Genomic DNA, 15889 nt, shown 5'->3' with positions numbered 1-15889 from the left:
CCCATTTCTTTGCCTGCTACTGCAGCTACTGTGCTGGCTTCAAACTCTGGCTGGCTCTTCCCTGCAGCATCTTTCCAAAAGGTATCCACATGGATCCATAACATTTCACTTACACTGCTCTGAATCAATACAAATGAGTGGTTTATTAGCTACATTATAGTCTCTTTTCCCTCAAGGGAACAATACTTCATTGAACTTAGTCTTACAAAAGTCTCACTTTTTTTGTTTATCTGATCATGTATGATGCAAATGCAAGATGTAGGAAAATATTTAACAAATTATGAGACAACAGGGAGTACTGCCAACATTTTGCTTAACCTGAAGAGTTCCTAAACAGAAGAACTGATCAGTAAAGAAAGACTAGAACAGATGTTAACAGCAAAAATTGGGAGAAAGATTAACTTCCATTTTATTTTTTAAAATGCTTACTCTTAATTAAGTTAAAAGTTTGTATTTATTTTCATAATCATGAGGTGATACAGTCATACCAATAATTTGCTCTTATTCCATACTGCCTTTGCATCAAATACAACTGTCATATAAAGCAAAGACAGATCAAAATTCTTAGATATAAAACTTAAATTTTTATAAGAAAGCCTAACACACTATCCTACTAATCAAATCCACATAAAACACTTCATTTGTATAAGTGTTCAAGCTATAATTCATAAAGAATTAACAAAAAATCCTTTCACTTACATACGCTGACCCCTTTCAAGTGCCTGCTCTAGTACAATCCTCATTAAAAGCCAGATAGCTATATGAAAAAAGGGAATTCTCTTCTGGTTTCCTATGTAGTCCTATAGCATGGCTCCAGTATACACAGACAGAAAACCTCTTTCCAAAATTTTCCAGGGTAATAGTAAAAGGCAAACAGGTGTCACAGATTAATTTTGATAACTGATGGTCCAACTGGACGATCCAAAATGCCTTTTTACAGAACACTAAGGCCACAATTGGAATGTTGGTTTCACAACTGTAATCAAATATTCTGGAAAAACTATGTTGTAACTGAGATCATCTCAAGTCTGTACAGTTACATTATAACTGCATACAGAGATGAAGACTCCACTGGGCAGTATCCAAATAAGTAGTTTCTGCAGACAAGTTTGAGCTTTCTCTTTCTACAGGAAGTAATTTTTACTCAGTGAATGAAATAAATCTCCTGGTTGAACTACAAATGTATGGAAACTGCTTGGGGTTTCTTTTGAACAACGGGCATCCTCAGCTAGCCCTTTGTTGCAGGTGGAACATGCAAATCTGAACTGCCTTCTGAAATGGAACACACATAATAGGGCTCAAAACACACAGTTCCCCGTATATATTCTATAAGCTCATCTTAAACAGAAACAGTCACCTCTTTTGGGACTCCTGTTCCTATTGCCACAGAAGAGCTTCCAGCCACCACTGTAATTTTGAACATATATTAACATTCACTACAAAACCTAAACAAACTGTAATAGGAAGCTCTATTCTGAGCACCGTAAGGCTGGAGATGCCAAGTCTCCCCCAACAAATACTTTAAGAAAGCAGAAGACTTAATACTGATTTTCAACTTACATATCCAGTACCTGCACTAGCAGCGGTCCTGCGAATGTGACAGCCTGTTTGTGACCTGTGAGCTTGGAGTTTGCATCTGTTATTTCTGACAAATTGTAAACTCTCAACCCAAAGTGAGAGGCAGTGGAACTAAGCATGAGTCCTTGCGTCCTCTGGCTGCTTGAATATTTATCTGCCAGCTATAGTTGGTTTCCTTGCTCAGGACTGGGTCTGTTGTTGGAATTATTATACATGCAGAATTGCTCATCCTAGTTTTCTACACCCAAAAAGATCTATACAACACACATCTGTGCTACGTTTGCAGAATTCTGGATGGCACACAGAACAAACACATTGGGCTAATGCAAGGAGACAGACTATTCTGAATACTTGGACCATAATGCAGTCTCGGTAGGGTATGCAAATAACACCTAATGTATAGGACTTTGCTTAATGCTTGACAAGTGTTTGCAAAGAACCTTGCCCTACTGGCCATGGGCACAGCAAAGTCTTCAAAAAAGGGATACTGTTGAAGCAGATGCTACCATGCTACCCAATACACTGTCCCACGCTTTTCTATTTAGTTACAGAAAATAATGAAGTTGCCAAAAAAAAATGGGACAAGACAAACCGCATCATGAACTCGCTCCACAACTGGAGAAAGAAAACCAATATCTGAAAACAAAACAATTTCTAAAATTCTCCAGTAATGCTTTGGATCATCTTAAAATTTCTTTCCTGAGGCTATGAATCTGTTAAGCTAAGAAGGGAAGATCCATGAAGACATCTGAATGTAAATCAAAAGGGCATGAAGAAATATAGCTACACTGTTAGCAATAAATCTTTGATGATATACTACTAAATTATAATACATTCAAAACTGATTTGTAAATACAGTCCTTCTTATACACCTTTAAGTTGGCAATCATCTGCAGGTAATGAGTCTATCCAATGAAATCAACTCAAATCAATGAGATTATTTTCCTTTATAAATTGTGCTTTTCTTAACTTCCGAGTTTATGTCAGCATTACAGAATGCACATTCAAAAACTCCATTTTAAAATAAAGTCAATAAAACCAACTTTCCTGTTAGTCACGACATTCTTTAAGTCTGCACTAACTCAGAGATAAAAGCACTGGTTTAAGAAAGCAGCATTACAAATGACACTTTTCCTTTACTTCAGTTACTGTTCTGCTAGGTCCTCAGAAGATTGTTCAATATGAAAAACATACAAAGATAAAAAAAGCTTTTTTCAGTAATCTTTCCTTGTTAAAGCTGTCCATGAATTTGTACATCAATAGAAACAGTAAGGAAAATATGGGTAACCAGTTATAACATACAATTTATAATACATTAATTTCTCTGTTGGAATGTTCACCAGCCAGTCAGGACTACTTTATTTTCTCAAGCTTTTAGAACAGTGGTTAAAGACAGCAGGGGGAGGGGGAGCATATTTAACAGTTTTATAGAAGTTTCCCCGCAGCTACTGCACTCATCCAATATCCCTGCAAATATCGTTACTTCATTTGGCACATTTTGCACACAATCTGGAATTTCAATTACTTGTTAAATTTCTTTTATTGTAAACTATTTTTTTTTACTATATATCACACAATAGTCAAAGTAATAGCAAATCTAAGGGGACATTTCAACAGTGAGGAACTCAAAGTATGAAACAAATTATTCTGGTATCTAAAATAACTTTACAGTACAAAGCAACTCCCACACACATATGGTAATAATTTGAAAAACTATCTTTTATTGGATTCTGGGTAATAATAACAGCATATGTTTTTTGTGGGTCTTCTCTTACTAAACAAATTGCTCACAACATAATTCTTGAAGAAATTAAAATGCTTTGCATGTTTCTAGTTATATAATACCAAACTGATCACTCAAACAATTGACTTAGAAGTTGAATCTGTAATTTCGAGTTCCATTTGAATGACACAAGCTAAGCCTTGGATAACTCTTAGGACAAGGTCTGGTTATTGACACCATTTACAGCTTTGATTATTTATATTTATAATAGCACATGAAACTTCTACCTCAATTTCGGAAATAGTTTTAATTGATATTACTTATACCAATCATTTTAGAAAACAAGATGCTCTGCAATACTACTGAAAATGTATTATTTATGAACTACTAAACCAGGAAACTAATTCCTGAATTGTGCTCAAGTATTTGAATCAAATTCTCTCCTCATTTTATCATCTTCTAAAATAATTATGTGCAAGAGCATAACTACAATAGCACTTTTAGTTTAGTGCTTTTGAAAACTAAAATTTTTCTAAGTTTCACTACCATTTCAGTGTCATTTTAGCTGTAACCGTGTGAAGCATTTGAAGAAATGCTGAAGGAAGATCAGACTAGGAAGCATTTTCTAACATGAACTAATGGCAGTGAAAGCCCATCTTACTCTTATTAAACACACAATCCAAAATCAGACCTTCAGCTGAATATTTAAAGTATACCTGGTGAAACTCGGTGCCAGCTACCACCAATTTTTAAGTGGCTTTGGGTATCAGTGGAGCACCCTCAGGTTCCTTCGAAAATCTCTTCCTCATTAAAAAAAAATCTTTACTCAAATTTACATCAAAAGTAATATTTGCATGTGTAAGACTTCCTCGTTCTGTTATCACACATGAAAACAGACAATCTGTTTGCTCTGAGAAACTAAATTTCTTTTAAGGCTATTTATCTTAGGTATTTAACACATTTTGCACCCTCTGCAGAGGGAATGCAAACATAATATAAATATAGCATTCAATTATAATTTTACAACAATACGTAATTATATTGAATATCATTAAGTGGTATATAATTTGTGCTGCTGCTTTACAGAAAAGCATTCTTCATCTTTCTATTTGTGTGATAGTTTAAGATTGTTGATCTTAATGAATACCAGACACAAATCTAGTTTAAAAAAAACTATGAAATACATATAAGAGGAACAGGGAAATGAAACATAGCTTCATCTTGATAATCTATGGAAAAGCAGTTAAAAAAAAAGAGGTTATAACTAGAACAACAGGTCAACACCTATCCCCTCTAATAAGCACTGAAATCCACTGAGAGTCAGAACTGAACCGAACCTGAATTCGGCCAAAGTGTTACCATTTTGAATGCGTGAAGAATTCTCTGGCTTCCAGGTCTTATACAGTACTTTCACTCTCTACTTAGGACTGAAGATATTTTCCCTAGCAGCTTGGTGACACCTCACAGCACAACAGTAAACTAGTGCCTTACCGCACAACACCTTCAGACAAGTCTTTAGCTTGGGTAGTTTTCTCTTTGAAAGAGACTCTGCCTAAAAGGCCAAATGCCATCCAGTGACCACATTAGAAGGAGCATCTTCCACCAAACAACAAAATGAGGAAAAAAAAAAAAAAAAGCAATGGAAATTAACTGGTTTCACTTTTACTGCCAAGGTAAAATCAAACACTACTCATGAAAAGTTTGGGTCAGGGGTCTTTTCTGCCAGATCACTACTGCCACCTGCGGGCAGAACCACAGGACTTGTGAGGAGCTTCAGGAGTGCCCTCAAAGCTACCAGGTCACATTAAATAAAGCAGAATCGGTGGTGGGTTTTTTTGTTTGGTTGGTTGGGTTTTTGTCATTTGTTTGGGGTTTTTTGGGGGTGTTGGTGGCGTTTTTTGTGGTTTTGTTTTGGTTTTTAACAGGGTTAGTATGACAGCTTGACAGTTGAAGGGAATATTAAACAGGTTAAAACTTAACGATGCACATAGAGGGACAGACATTCATACACGGCACCATCTTCTGGTTCCTTCAGGAAGGAAACACACATACTGGTATAGGCAGGCTAGACACGCGATTTAAGCTCATGCTACAAATGACATATAAAATTATTTTTATCTGAAGTATTAAACAACTTAGTTTCTTGTTGTTTTAAATATAAAATCAAAACCATTTCAAAAGCAGTAAAGGTTTTATTAAAAATAGCAAGCTATACAAAATGCAGGTTTAAATTAAAATTAGCATTTATCACAAAGTAGAATAAAACCAGAATATTTAGAGGGATGACACATGCCTCCAGAAATATATTATCTTGCTTTAAGTAAAAAATGTGAACAGCTCTAAAGTAGAATATATTCAAGGAAAAGTCATAACTTCCACATTACATTCATTATTATCACAGTTCAATATCTAAGACAGTTAATGGCATTATCTGAATTGAAAATGAATGTGAGGACTGATAAGAAAACCAGTTTACTTTAAATAAGAGTGCAGCCTCTAGGTCAGAGCTCCACATAATAGGAAACAAGAGAAATTACATTGTGATTGCATTTATGATAGCACCAGTGCTAGTAATAAGAAATAAATTAAGACCAACTGTGACACATCTAAATTATCTCTATGCTTCACTTCCTCTTAGAGCTACAGCAAGAAGTACATATTTTCTCATTTGCACCTCCTTTGCTTCAACTCAAAAATCTGTTCAAGGTCAGACTCCTTCACTGGCAGACAGGTATATCGCAGCTTCCAAAGCATCAAAGGTATAATAGCTGCTATGGCGTCATGAACAGAGGATCTGGAGGGCCTCCAAAGTTTATCCTTCATCTAAAACCTTCTCTTCTCCCACATCAAGAAAGTGGTTAGACCCCATTTCACTCCAGGCAAGGTGGAGAGGCCCGCAGCATCTTTGCTTCCAACAATAAAGAGATGCAAGGTGCTATACTGATAACATCTACACTCTAGTAAGCTTATTGGTTTAGATAAAGCTTATTCTTAACGATTGGCTTCATACAAGCTATTATAACATTAGACAGTACACGAGGAAAATTAAGACTGCCCACAGAGAGGCTAACAGGAATAACCATGATGTGTCTTTACCACAGATTTATTCTGAAAGGATTTACTAGTTACGTAACTTTAAAAACACTCAAGTTAATCTCCATCTCTTTCTCCTCACAGTTTGACAGTGATGTGCCTACAAGCTTCAAAATTCACCAGCACTTCAAGCAGGAAAAAGTGCATACACTATTACTTTTAACAATACTTATTGTCCCTTCACCCTGTCTGAAGAGCAAAGCTGCTCATTGAAAGCATTTCTGGTGCTTTGCACTGCTAGCGGGCTCTCGTCTCCCAAGCTTAACATATATGTCCCACCTGCTGGTCCTTGTACGAAAAAAATGTCATTCATGTTAATAGCATAATCAAGACATTCAAAATCAACACCTTTAGATTGCTCATAACTGTTTTTCAAACAAGATGTCCAGCACATCCAGACCAAGTGTCACAATACAGCCATAAACTCCAGCCTACTGCTCAATACCCAACTCCAAGACTTAGTTCAGAACCTGATACAGTTATATTCTACTCTGGCACAACATGAACAGGCACAGATAAATTGTGGGCTAGCAAAAAAACCCCCATGATATTTGTTTAAAAGCATTTAAAGTATTTAAATACTAGAGGGGTAGTTACTTGCCTTCTTGTTCTTCAGCAGTTAGAATTTTCACTTTTCGGACCTTCTCTAGAACCATGAGGGCAGGAATATTTTAAACGTTATTTTAAAGTAAGTTGAAACCCTTACAAAACCATATGACTGTAAAAAGTAGGCTTTTTGAAAAAGCAAGTGACATGCAATAAAATTAGGAGAACTCGCAATATGGACATGTGCTTAATATTATACAGTAAAATACCATTTGAAACCAACTTGCTAGAAAGCCCAGTCAAGAATCACAGTATATGCTGGACATAGTATTTGGCATATCTATGTCTTTTGCAGGATCAGAATCTTACATGTTCATATTTTGTGGCTAGGCTTACAGACACTAAAATTACCTCTTCAAAAGACCTTTAAAAGAGTAATATTTTGTACTGCCATCTCTCGACAATCCAGTGGCAATTTAGTGATGAAAAACAAAATTATCTTTTTTTTCTTAAAACATTTTTTTAAATGCAAGTATGTTTAAGTATAAAGATTCCAGAATTCTCTGCATTTAACTTCTCAGATGAGGCAACATTCTCATAGAACACTCAAATAAAAATTTATATATGTACATGTATATAACTGAACAGTTCATACTGTGCGTCATAACTGGCATTGCTTCTTTTACAGTACTACGATACAGAAAAAGGAAAAATGTTTCAATAAACTATAAAGTTGGATTCCTGCAGTTTTCTTTCCATAAAACTGTGTAATAAGTGCTAAGTTTTGCTGGTTTTATATGTAAGTTTTGCCATTTTTATACAGTGATTCTTTAACAGTTGCGGTAGCTGTGGTGATGTCAGTTATAATAAGGAATAACAGATGGGCTGGAATGAAGAACAAAGTATTTTCAAGCATCTGGATAACTAAAAAATTCAATGAGGGGGTTTTATTTTGACTCCACCCACTATTACCCCTATGTGAGTGCACTTTTACACCTTATATACTGAATTCAACTACAATATTTCTTCATATTTCTTCCAGTTAAATTCAGTTCCTGTTGCCCTTCTACTGTTTGGGAAGCCCAGCTACACAAAGTACGTTCATCTAACCACCCAATGTACTATGATTCTGTGCCAGAACACAAGTTTTCATTTCAAGTTCATATTTGGACCAGAGCAATATTTTCTCACTTGAAAATTGATCACAGATTTTCATTTTCTTTAAAAAATCTAGGAAGGTAAAACTTCACAAAGCACATTTTCAACCAACTGATATACACTAGAATTCTGAACTCCAATCTTTTGATTCATGTTCCTCATTTAAATTAAACTGACCAGTCTGTGGTGCTACACACAAGTTCAAATCTAGGAATTAATCCTTCGTCAAAACAAAGAATTTAAACACTAGCTTATGTTCTCTTCTTTACAGAGACAGGTTGCTGAATCAGAGAGTTATATATAAAATTATTCAGACAAAGTGCCACAAAGTTACAAGCATGTTAACTATGTCCAGCTCAAGCTATTTCTCACACACAGAAGACAAGTCTGGGTTCTACAAAGCCAGTGAACAACAGTCTTCAGGGTCTTTTTACCTCATTATACAAATAAGTATAAAAACTACATATTTCTTACTAGTCATTCTAATATTATTAAATACTAACAACTAAAAAAATCCAAAAGGAGTATTGTATTAAGCTTTTTTCTAGAAGGCAAGAAAAGTGATTTTCTCCATGGATGTATGCTCCAATAACTGTAAAATTCTTAATTGTTTGGGGTTGGTGTAAAGACGAGATTGGTTTTAAATGCAATAAATGCAATACACGTCTCTTTCAGTATTGTGTTCCCCTTCCAAATGCAAACTGATTAGCAATCCTGAAGTGTAGCAGCTCGTATCACTTGGCTTATGCTTAACATGCACTGGAGGTGGTGTACAGACAACCTCTGTTAGCCAAAGTCCCCCAAGCAATACTCCTCAGCCTTGCACTCAAGCTGCAAACTAATGGGAGACACTGGACTGGAACAGAGTATTGGAATACACAGTAAGCTACAAAGACATGAAAACTACCCAACCCTTCTTCACATATTCTTTTGAACCTAGGGCTAAAGCATTAGGAATTTCTTTGCAGGCATTCATTGTTGCTGGTATGGTCATCACATAGCCAAGACCAACTACTACACTGACAGTTCGAAGGTGACACATCAGACTATCAAGCCAAAAAACCTTCTCACTTTGATCTGTAAGTATGCTTACATGGTTATCTCTGGTTAGAAAGAATGAATGCCACATGCCTGTAGCAGTATATGGCAAAACAGAAAAGTCAGAGACAGGTAATCAAGAAATGAGTATGTACATGCAAAACAGGCTGGAAATCACTAGATAACTAAACAACACTGTACAGATCTTTTTACAGTACTCACCTGTTATGCATTTTACACATCCTTTTATTAGAAAAAAACGGAAGAAAAAAGGAAAGAGGCACCTAGGAGTAAAATGATAACTCAGCACATAGCAAGAGACTATTGCTTCAGTAAATTAGAAGTCATTGTCTCCAAAACTAACTTGCAAGCACTTAAAAATATTGTAAAATACTCTGTTATAATGCATCTGTGCAACTATAACACAAGTGGAGATTTTCCAAGAGGAAAGTTCAGTAGCCATGGCTATCAACACCACATAGGACAACAGAAATATTCAAACACTAATCAATATGATTACATAGAAAATTAATTTTCAGTACCTTCATTAGTCAGCCTCTGCTCCTTTATTATTTCTGCAAGGCGAAAAAGGACTCATACAAGAACACTAGAAATTTTAGAGCTACCAAATTACTTTGTCTTACAAGCAATAAGAAAATTGGACACTACTACAGCACCCTAATTCAATCATTTGAAGTGATTCAGTAAGCTGCAGTATTTCCTGCATCTCAGCCTACACAATACAACCTTGAATTTATTACTTTAAGTGTTTGATTCAGTAGAATACATAATCAAATATATAACAGCATAAGACAAAATATGAACACAAATAGCCTATGGGAATGTGGCTTTAATAGACTGCTGATAAATACATTACTATGTGATACAGTCTTAATGGGCTGGTGATTCACAACACTGATGTTATGAGTTCAGGCATGACCCCTATAGTCTGCAAGGATCATACTTGGAGAAGCAATTAAAAGCATTATTTAAGTAATTTTCAAATATCATAGTCAGTTGTAATGCTAGCAATTAACAGAAAGAAAATCACTTTGTGATTGAAAACTGAGCAAAACAGAATCAGTGGTGAAGACATGGAACCCTGGGATATTTTTATGGGATCATTCTTCAGTTTAAACCTAGGCAGACTTAAAGTTCATAAGGAGTTGAAGTGTGGATAAAGCTTTCTAAGTGTGCCTGCTTGCCATTTTGAACATATAAAGTCTACTTTTGTTTCCCGGCTTTTCAACAGTTACTTTTGTTTATTTAAAAAAAAAAAAAAATCCCCATTTCAAATAATGAAAATCTACTTACTAGCTTAATTCAAGCTAAAAGGTTGGGTGCTGGAAATTCAATATTTTAAGAAACTCAGAAATTCTTATTCTTTAGAGGTGACAAATGACTTCTGAACAAAAAACCTTTCCAGACTGCTTTATATTTCCTCTTCAGAAAACGTGCTGTTCCATTACCAAGTAAAATTATATTTATCTGTCAAATAAACGAAAGTGAAAGCAAATATTCCAGTAACTTTCACCAACTTGTCCATACTTGTCAACCCCTTGTAATAAAAGAAACTTCACATTTTACAGGGCATACACATCAATTCTGTGGGTTATTTGCTTCAAAAATCTTTCTTCCATGAAGAATAGTCTTCCTGCTCACAGATATAGTAGTTCACATAAATACTCACAAAACAAAGTTCCCATATTCTAATTCCTAGATGTAGCTCCTAAAAAGCAAGAGGTACCACATATGTGCATCCAATTACCTATAAACAAGCACTACAGGTGGGTATAATTTTTTTTCTTTTGGGTATTTCTGATCAAATTCCAATGTGGCTGAAGGTGAAAATACCCTTCATTTAAACATGAAGTTCACTAATAAACTGGTGCCTAAATTAATAAGTCCCAAATACATTAAGTAGAGAGGAAAGAATTATCTTTCCCTCCCTCAGAGAAGGCTGGTTTCCTGTTAGAAATGTGCCTGCTGATTAATTCCACATGAAATCAACATTTTTTTTGCCATATAGATATGATCAGACTTCATTTCTTGATGGATAGGCAAAAGCACAGAGAACCAAAACGGGCAACATGACATACTGACTTGAAAAAAAAAAAAAAAAAAAAAGAGGTATCTGAAGAAGTTTGCAGTCTATTTCAATTTAAAAGAAAAAATGGCAGGCTACCTTTCAGCATCCACAGGCTTATCAGATATAACTTAAAGGCTGCATACAAACAAAACCAAGCAGTAAAATTAAGACTAGTGAACTTTTAAAATGTTCAGAAGAAACAACGTCCCTGACTGAAAGGCTTCATGCTTTCCTCTTGCAAAATGAGATTTGTGACTTGAAAGTGATCAAAACAGAAATCCCCTTCCTGAGACCACATCCAAGCTGAATGCTCTATGTGGTTTTAACTCAACCCACAGCAGCATTTTGGATGTTTGTGACAGAAACATCCCTGAGGCTACGAACACGAGCTGTTTTGCTTCAGACTGAATGCACCTTAACATAATGTTCTACTTTCAGGCCAGCCAGGTCAGAGTAATACTAAGTGCAATCAATCAGCAATTAAAACATCGTACTCTTAGGAACAGCTTTGACAAGTGAGTTAGTGTCAAATAAATAGAAAAGTAGTTGTCTAAGTATTTTAATCTACTCCAATGACCTTCTATGGTCAAACATATGGAGATAGGATAATCGGGCACAGAAAAACAAATACAGCATGTGACAGGCCCTTAAAAAGTGACTTTCTGCTACTTTCTGAATAAGCTATTTCAGATGATTCAGACAAACATAACCCAACTTTTTGGTCATTTGCCCTTACAGGCTCAAAACCCTGCCAACGGGAAAAAGACGACTTTTATACGAGGTGCTCTATCAAGCAGGAATTCTATGTTCCTGTGGGCTTGCTTCCCACACCTGAATTAGGGGAGGGGGAAGCGGGGGGAAGAGAGGATGGGGGGGGGGGGCGCGCAGCAGAGAGAGAGAAATCTAACACATCTCAAGAAGCATCAAAGAGTGACCAATTCATAGAATTGATAATCCATGAAGATAAGAGATACAGGTCATGAAATTTCCTTCACAAATTAGATGTGCAAGTACAAGGAAAGTCTTAGAAAAGAGGTCTCTGGTGAAAAAGAAAAATGGAAACTGAAAGGGCAATAAAAAAGACAATGGACTTTGAAGTCAATGCTAAGAAGAAAGTCAATGCTAAGAATCTTCTTTATTTATTTATATATTTATGGTGAATAACAAACAAACACCGGTGCTCAAAACTATCATTTCAACACTGAAAATTTGAGGGGAATAGGAAGTCTTAATTCCTTTGTGTAAGTTTTCAGATTTTGGCTGTTCTAACTGCAGCATATGGACAGTTTCTCTTCGAACCACTCTAGATGGAGTGGGTTGTTCGGGGTTTTTTTTTTTGCTTCGTTTGGGGTTTTAAAATCAACTCAGGCAGAATATCTAAACCATTTTCTTCAAGAGTTTCAGCTTCAGTGAAAATGCTTCTGCACAGCCGTAACTTTAAGAATGACAACACAGGGTATGCAAAAATGTATAGTTATTGTCCAAGCAGGCTTATCCATGGGAAGGTGAATTTGGCCTGAAACAAAATCTTAAGCAGTTTAATCCAAATTAGTAATGTAAGTGGCTATACCTCTGAAGCAAACCATGCAGTGTTAAGCATGTAGGAGTCCCCTTGACATTAAAACAATGTCATAAACAGCTAGTAACTACTACACATTAACAGAACGAGAATCTAAACTTCTAACAAAATAAGGGACAAACTTCTATAACAATTATTAGAACTGAATTTCCAGTTCAGTGACCATAGAGATCTCCAGGTAAAACCCAAAATAAGATAAGCTCTCAAATATTTGCCTGTAGTTTAAGCTTCTGATCACAAGCTTTTACAAGGAATTTTCAACTTCCTGACAGAGAACATCCAGGTTTTAATAGAAGGCAAAAAAAGTGTAGTTCAACAGCTTAAAAATATATCACTTGTAGAGTGCAGAGACACATCAGTAACATGTTATAAGTAACAACTTATCTTTGATTCTATTTTTCCTTGCGTGTTTCTGAGAATGTGATGGAAATAAAGCAGTTTATGCTAGAATTCAATCCCAAATGTTGTAGTGTGTTGTTATCATTATTTATATACTGGTATTGCAATAGGGAAATACTGCATTTCACATTATTGTAAAAGGAAAAAAACAATTCATAAAGAATAAGGAGGTGCACACACTAGAAACACAAGTTATTTAGCTGGAATTCTCCAAAGCACTTGAGCAGTCAATCTTAGAAGTAGACTAGCAAGATTATAGGATAAAGTATACAACTGCCTTTACGAGGAAATCACTATCCCTGCCCCAAGGGATTTACACAGAATACCTTGTAATAATGCTTTTCTTATCCAGCAAGCCAGAGCGTAACATTAGAAATAACAGACATTATGCCAACAAGAAAATACAGATGAACATATATTACCTGTAGAGACAAATACTTTCAGAATGCTCCATTTAATTTGTAAGTATTATTGGAATAAAAGTGGAAAAGTTGTGAAAGTAATTAATTGACATACATCCTATTTAAGACACTTCAGTCTCTTGGCAGTGTAAGATTAACAACTCTATGCTTATTAAAGTACTTAATATTATTTACGTTACAGTAGTGCCCAGAGGCCCCAACTGAGACTGAGGCCTCTCTTGAATGGAGCATTAGAAAATCATTAGCACATTGACTCACAAAGAACCCCGTTTCAAATAATTTTTTTAAAGAACAAACATATATTTTGTTTAAGCCAAATTCCTGCTGCTATAAGCTTTACAATGGTTTTTGCAATTTAGATCATCTTTAATGTCAAAAAGAAGTACAAGCACATGGCATATTTTTAAATGGAAAGACAGAAGCACAGCTCTGAAAGACATAAGCCCTACACTTCTCTCTATCTCTCAGGCCATTGGGTCTAGACACACAGATGTTCTTTCATTTATCAGTACCTGTATAAAGAGGTTTGCACAACTAGATTGCTGTCTTTCCACGCTCTACAGGGCAAAACCCCAGACCAAACCCTAGCATTAGCAGGTCTGTGGGAATTCTGAATTTAACTAGCAAAACAATCTGGGACACATTAGGCTCCCAAAATTCTCACTAAGATCAAACTATTGAGTGTTAAAGTTCACAGCGAACAGGCAGAATCTGCATACTTCTTAGAGGCATTATTGAAACAGATGGTTTAATAATATGTTTCAAAAAAAAAAAAGTACATACAAATGTTAGTACAATCTGCCGTTGTAAAAATCAATGCCTTTTTCAATTCTTTTCTGAGACAAATATTTTGTCCAAACTTCAAAACTTGTACTGTCATATCCTGCATAATTAACTTTTGGTTTATACTAACTGGCCCACTGAGACTATTATATTTTACTTGTAAGACCTGTTGGATGAAAGCCAGCAGAACTCTCTCCAGAAAGTAAAAAAAAAAAATTAAATGATTAAAAAATCATTAGGTAACCATTAGCACCAAACAAAACACAAACACCTCTCAAATTACTCTGCACAAGTCAGTAAAGCTAGTTACATGTTGCATTTTCATCTGTTGCGAGATAAAACACACAACATGACCAAGTATTCAACAAACCAGTGTATGTTAGCACAAAAGTCACACGCCTGCTGGGGATCAGAAGGAATTTACCTGACAAGGACACTCCTACTGCATCCCATATGGTCACAGGCACTGGGCAGCCAGCACCTACCACAGCTCTGGTGGCACATAGTACAGGCATAAACTGGATTGGAAAAACACTCACTGAACTTTTCTGTAGTTTTCTTATTTCAGTGACAGACTCAGCAGAAGTTATTAATATGTCATTTCTTTACACCCGATTCCCCACCCAACCAGGTTTTTCCTGGCCTGTCTCATGTGTATCTTACAAAGGGTTTTGGTCTGTTGCAGTACAATCCTGAGCAATTTAAATGGTTCTTTAATTTCCACAGATTAACATTGGAGTTGAATAATCTGTTGCAACAAATTATCTCTGGAATTCATATGCTCTTAAATGCCTAATGAAGAACAGATTTTCAGTGAGATTCCCTATTTGCCTGTCTCAGGGAAGGATCTTACCAGATTGCAAAGCTTCACTTTTCATTCTTTTAAAGAAGAAACTACTCTACTGAAGGTACAAGACCGCAGGTTCTACCTTCACTCAAGAAATCTAAAGCACAGCACAGCAACTCTAGTACTCTTCTAGAATTAACAGTATGCCCATTAATGATATTAATATTTTACAAAATAAAGAAAAAACACTTTGAATTTTCCTTTTACAAGTCACCCTATTTATTACATGCCTCAGAACTGTTTGTTAGGAACTACAAGCAAATTTCACAACTGGAAATGAATCTGAAAAAAGTAAACTTTAATAAGTTACTTACTGTAAATTCGCTACTTTTACTGATACTGGAATGTGGGGAAGTTGAGTGGCCCATTTCAGTGTAACATCTTGATAAACATTCAAAATTTTATTATGGTTTCCAACTAGAGTGTTTATTGTTCCTTCTTTCACTGTTAAAGATATAAAACCAGTTTTAGCAAGAAACATTTTCAAAAGCCAGTACTTTTCTTTGAGGCCTATATCATTACAATATTTTTTCTTTTCCTTTCAAGCCATTAATTGTCATAAATTAATTTAGCATAATTAAAGCATCAACATTTCTGAAAGTTATATTGACAATAACCAAGGATATACCTGATT

At 35.5% G+C, this 15889-nt stretch overlaps 1 protein-coding gene across 1 annotated transcript in view; it reads right to left on the bottom strand.

The window, feature by feature from the left end:
* Window positions 1–15889, bottom strand: part of BBS9 (Bardet-Biedl syndrome 9) — a 303101-nt gene that overhangs the window by 243658 nt on the left and 43554 nt on the right. The window contains exon 9 of the mRNA XM_065630323.1: window positions 15570–15699. Within this exon, the coding sequence (XP_065486395.1) occupies window positions 15570–15699 (130 nt within the window). The remainder of the gene's footprint in view (window positions 1–15569; window positions 15700–15889) is intronic.

Source organism: Caloenas nicobarica, chromosome 2, assembly GCF_036013445.1.
Source record: "Caloenas nicobarica isolate bCalNic1 chromosome 2, bCalNic1.hap1, whole genome shotgun sequence".
NCBI lineage: Eukaryota > Metazoa > Chordata > Aves > Columbiformes > Columbidae > Caloenas > Caloenas nicobarica.
The sequence above is the reverse complement of the archived record's forward strand: the minus strand, read 5'-3'. Positions and strand labels throughout refer to the sequence as shown.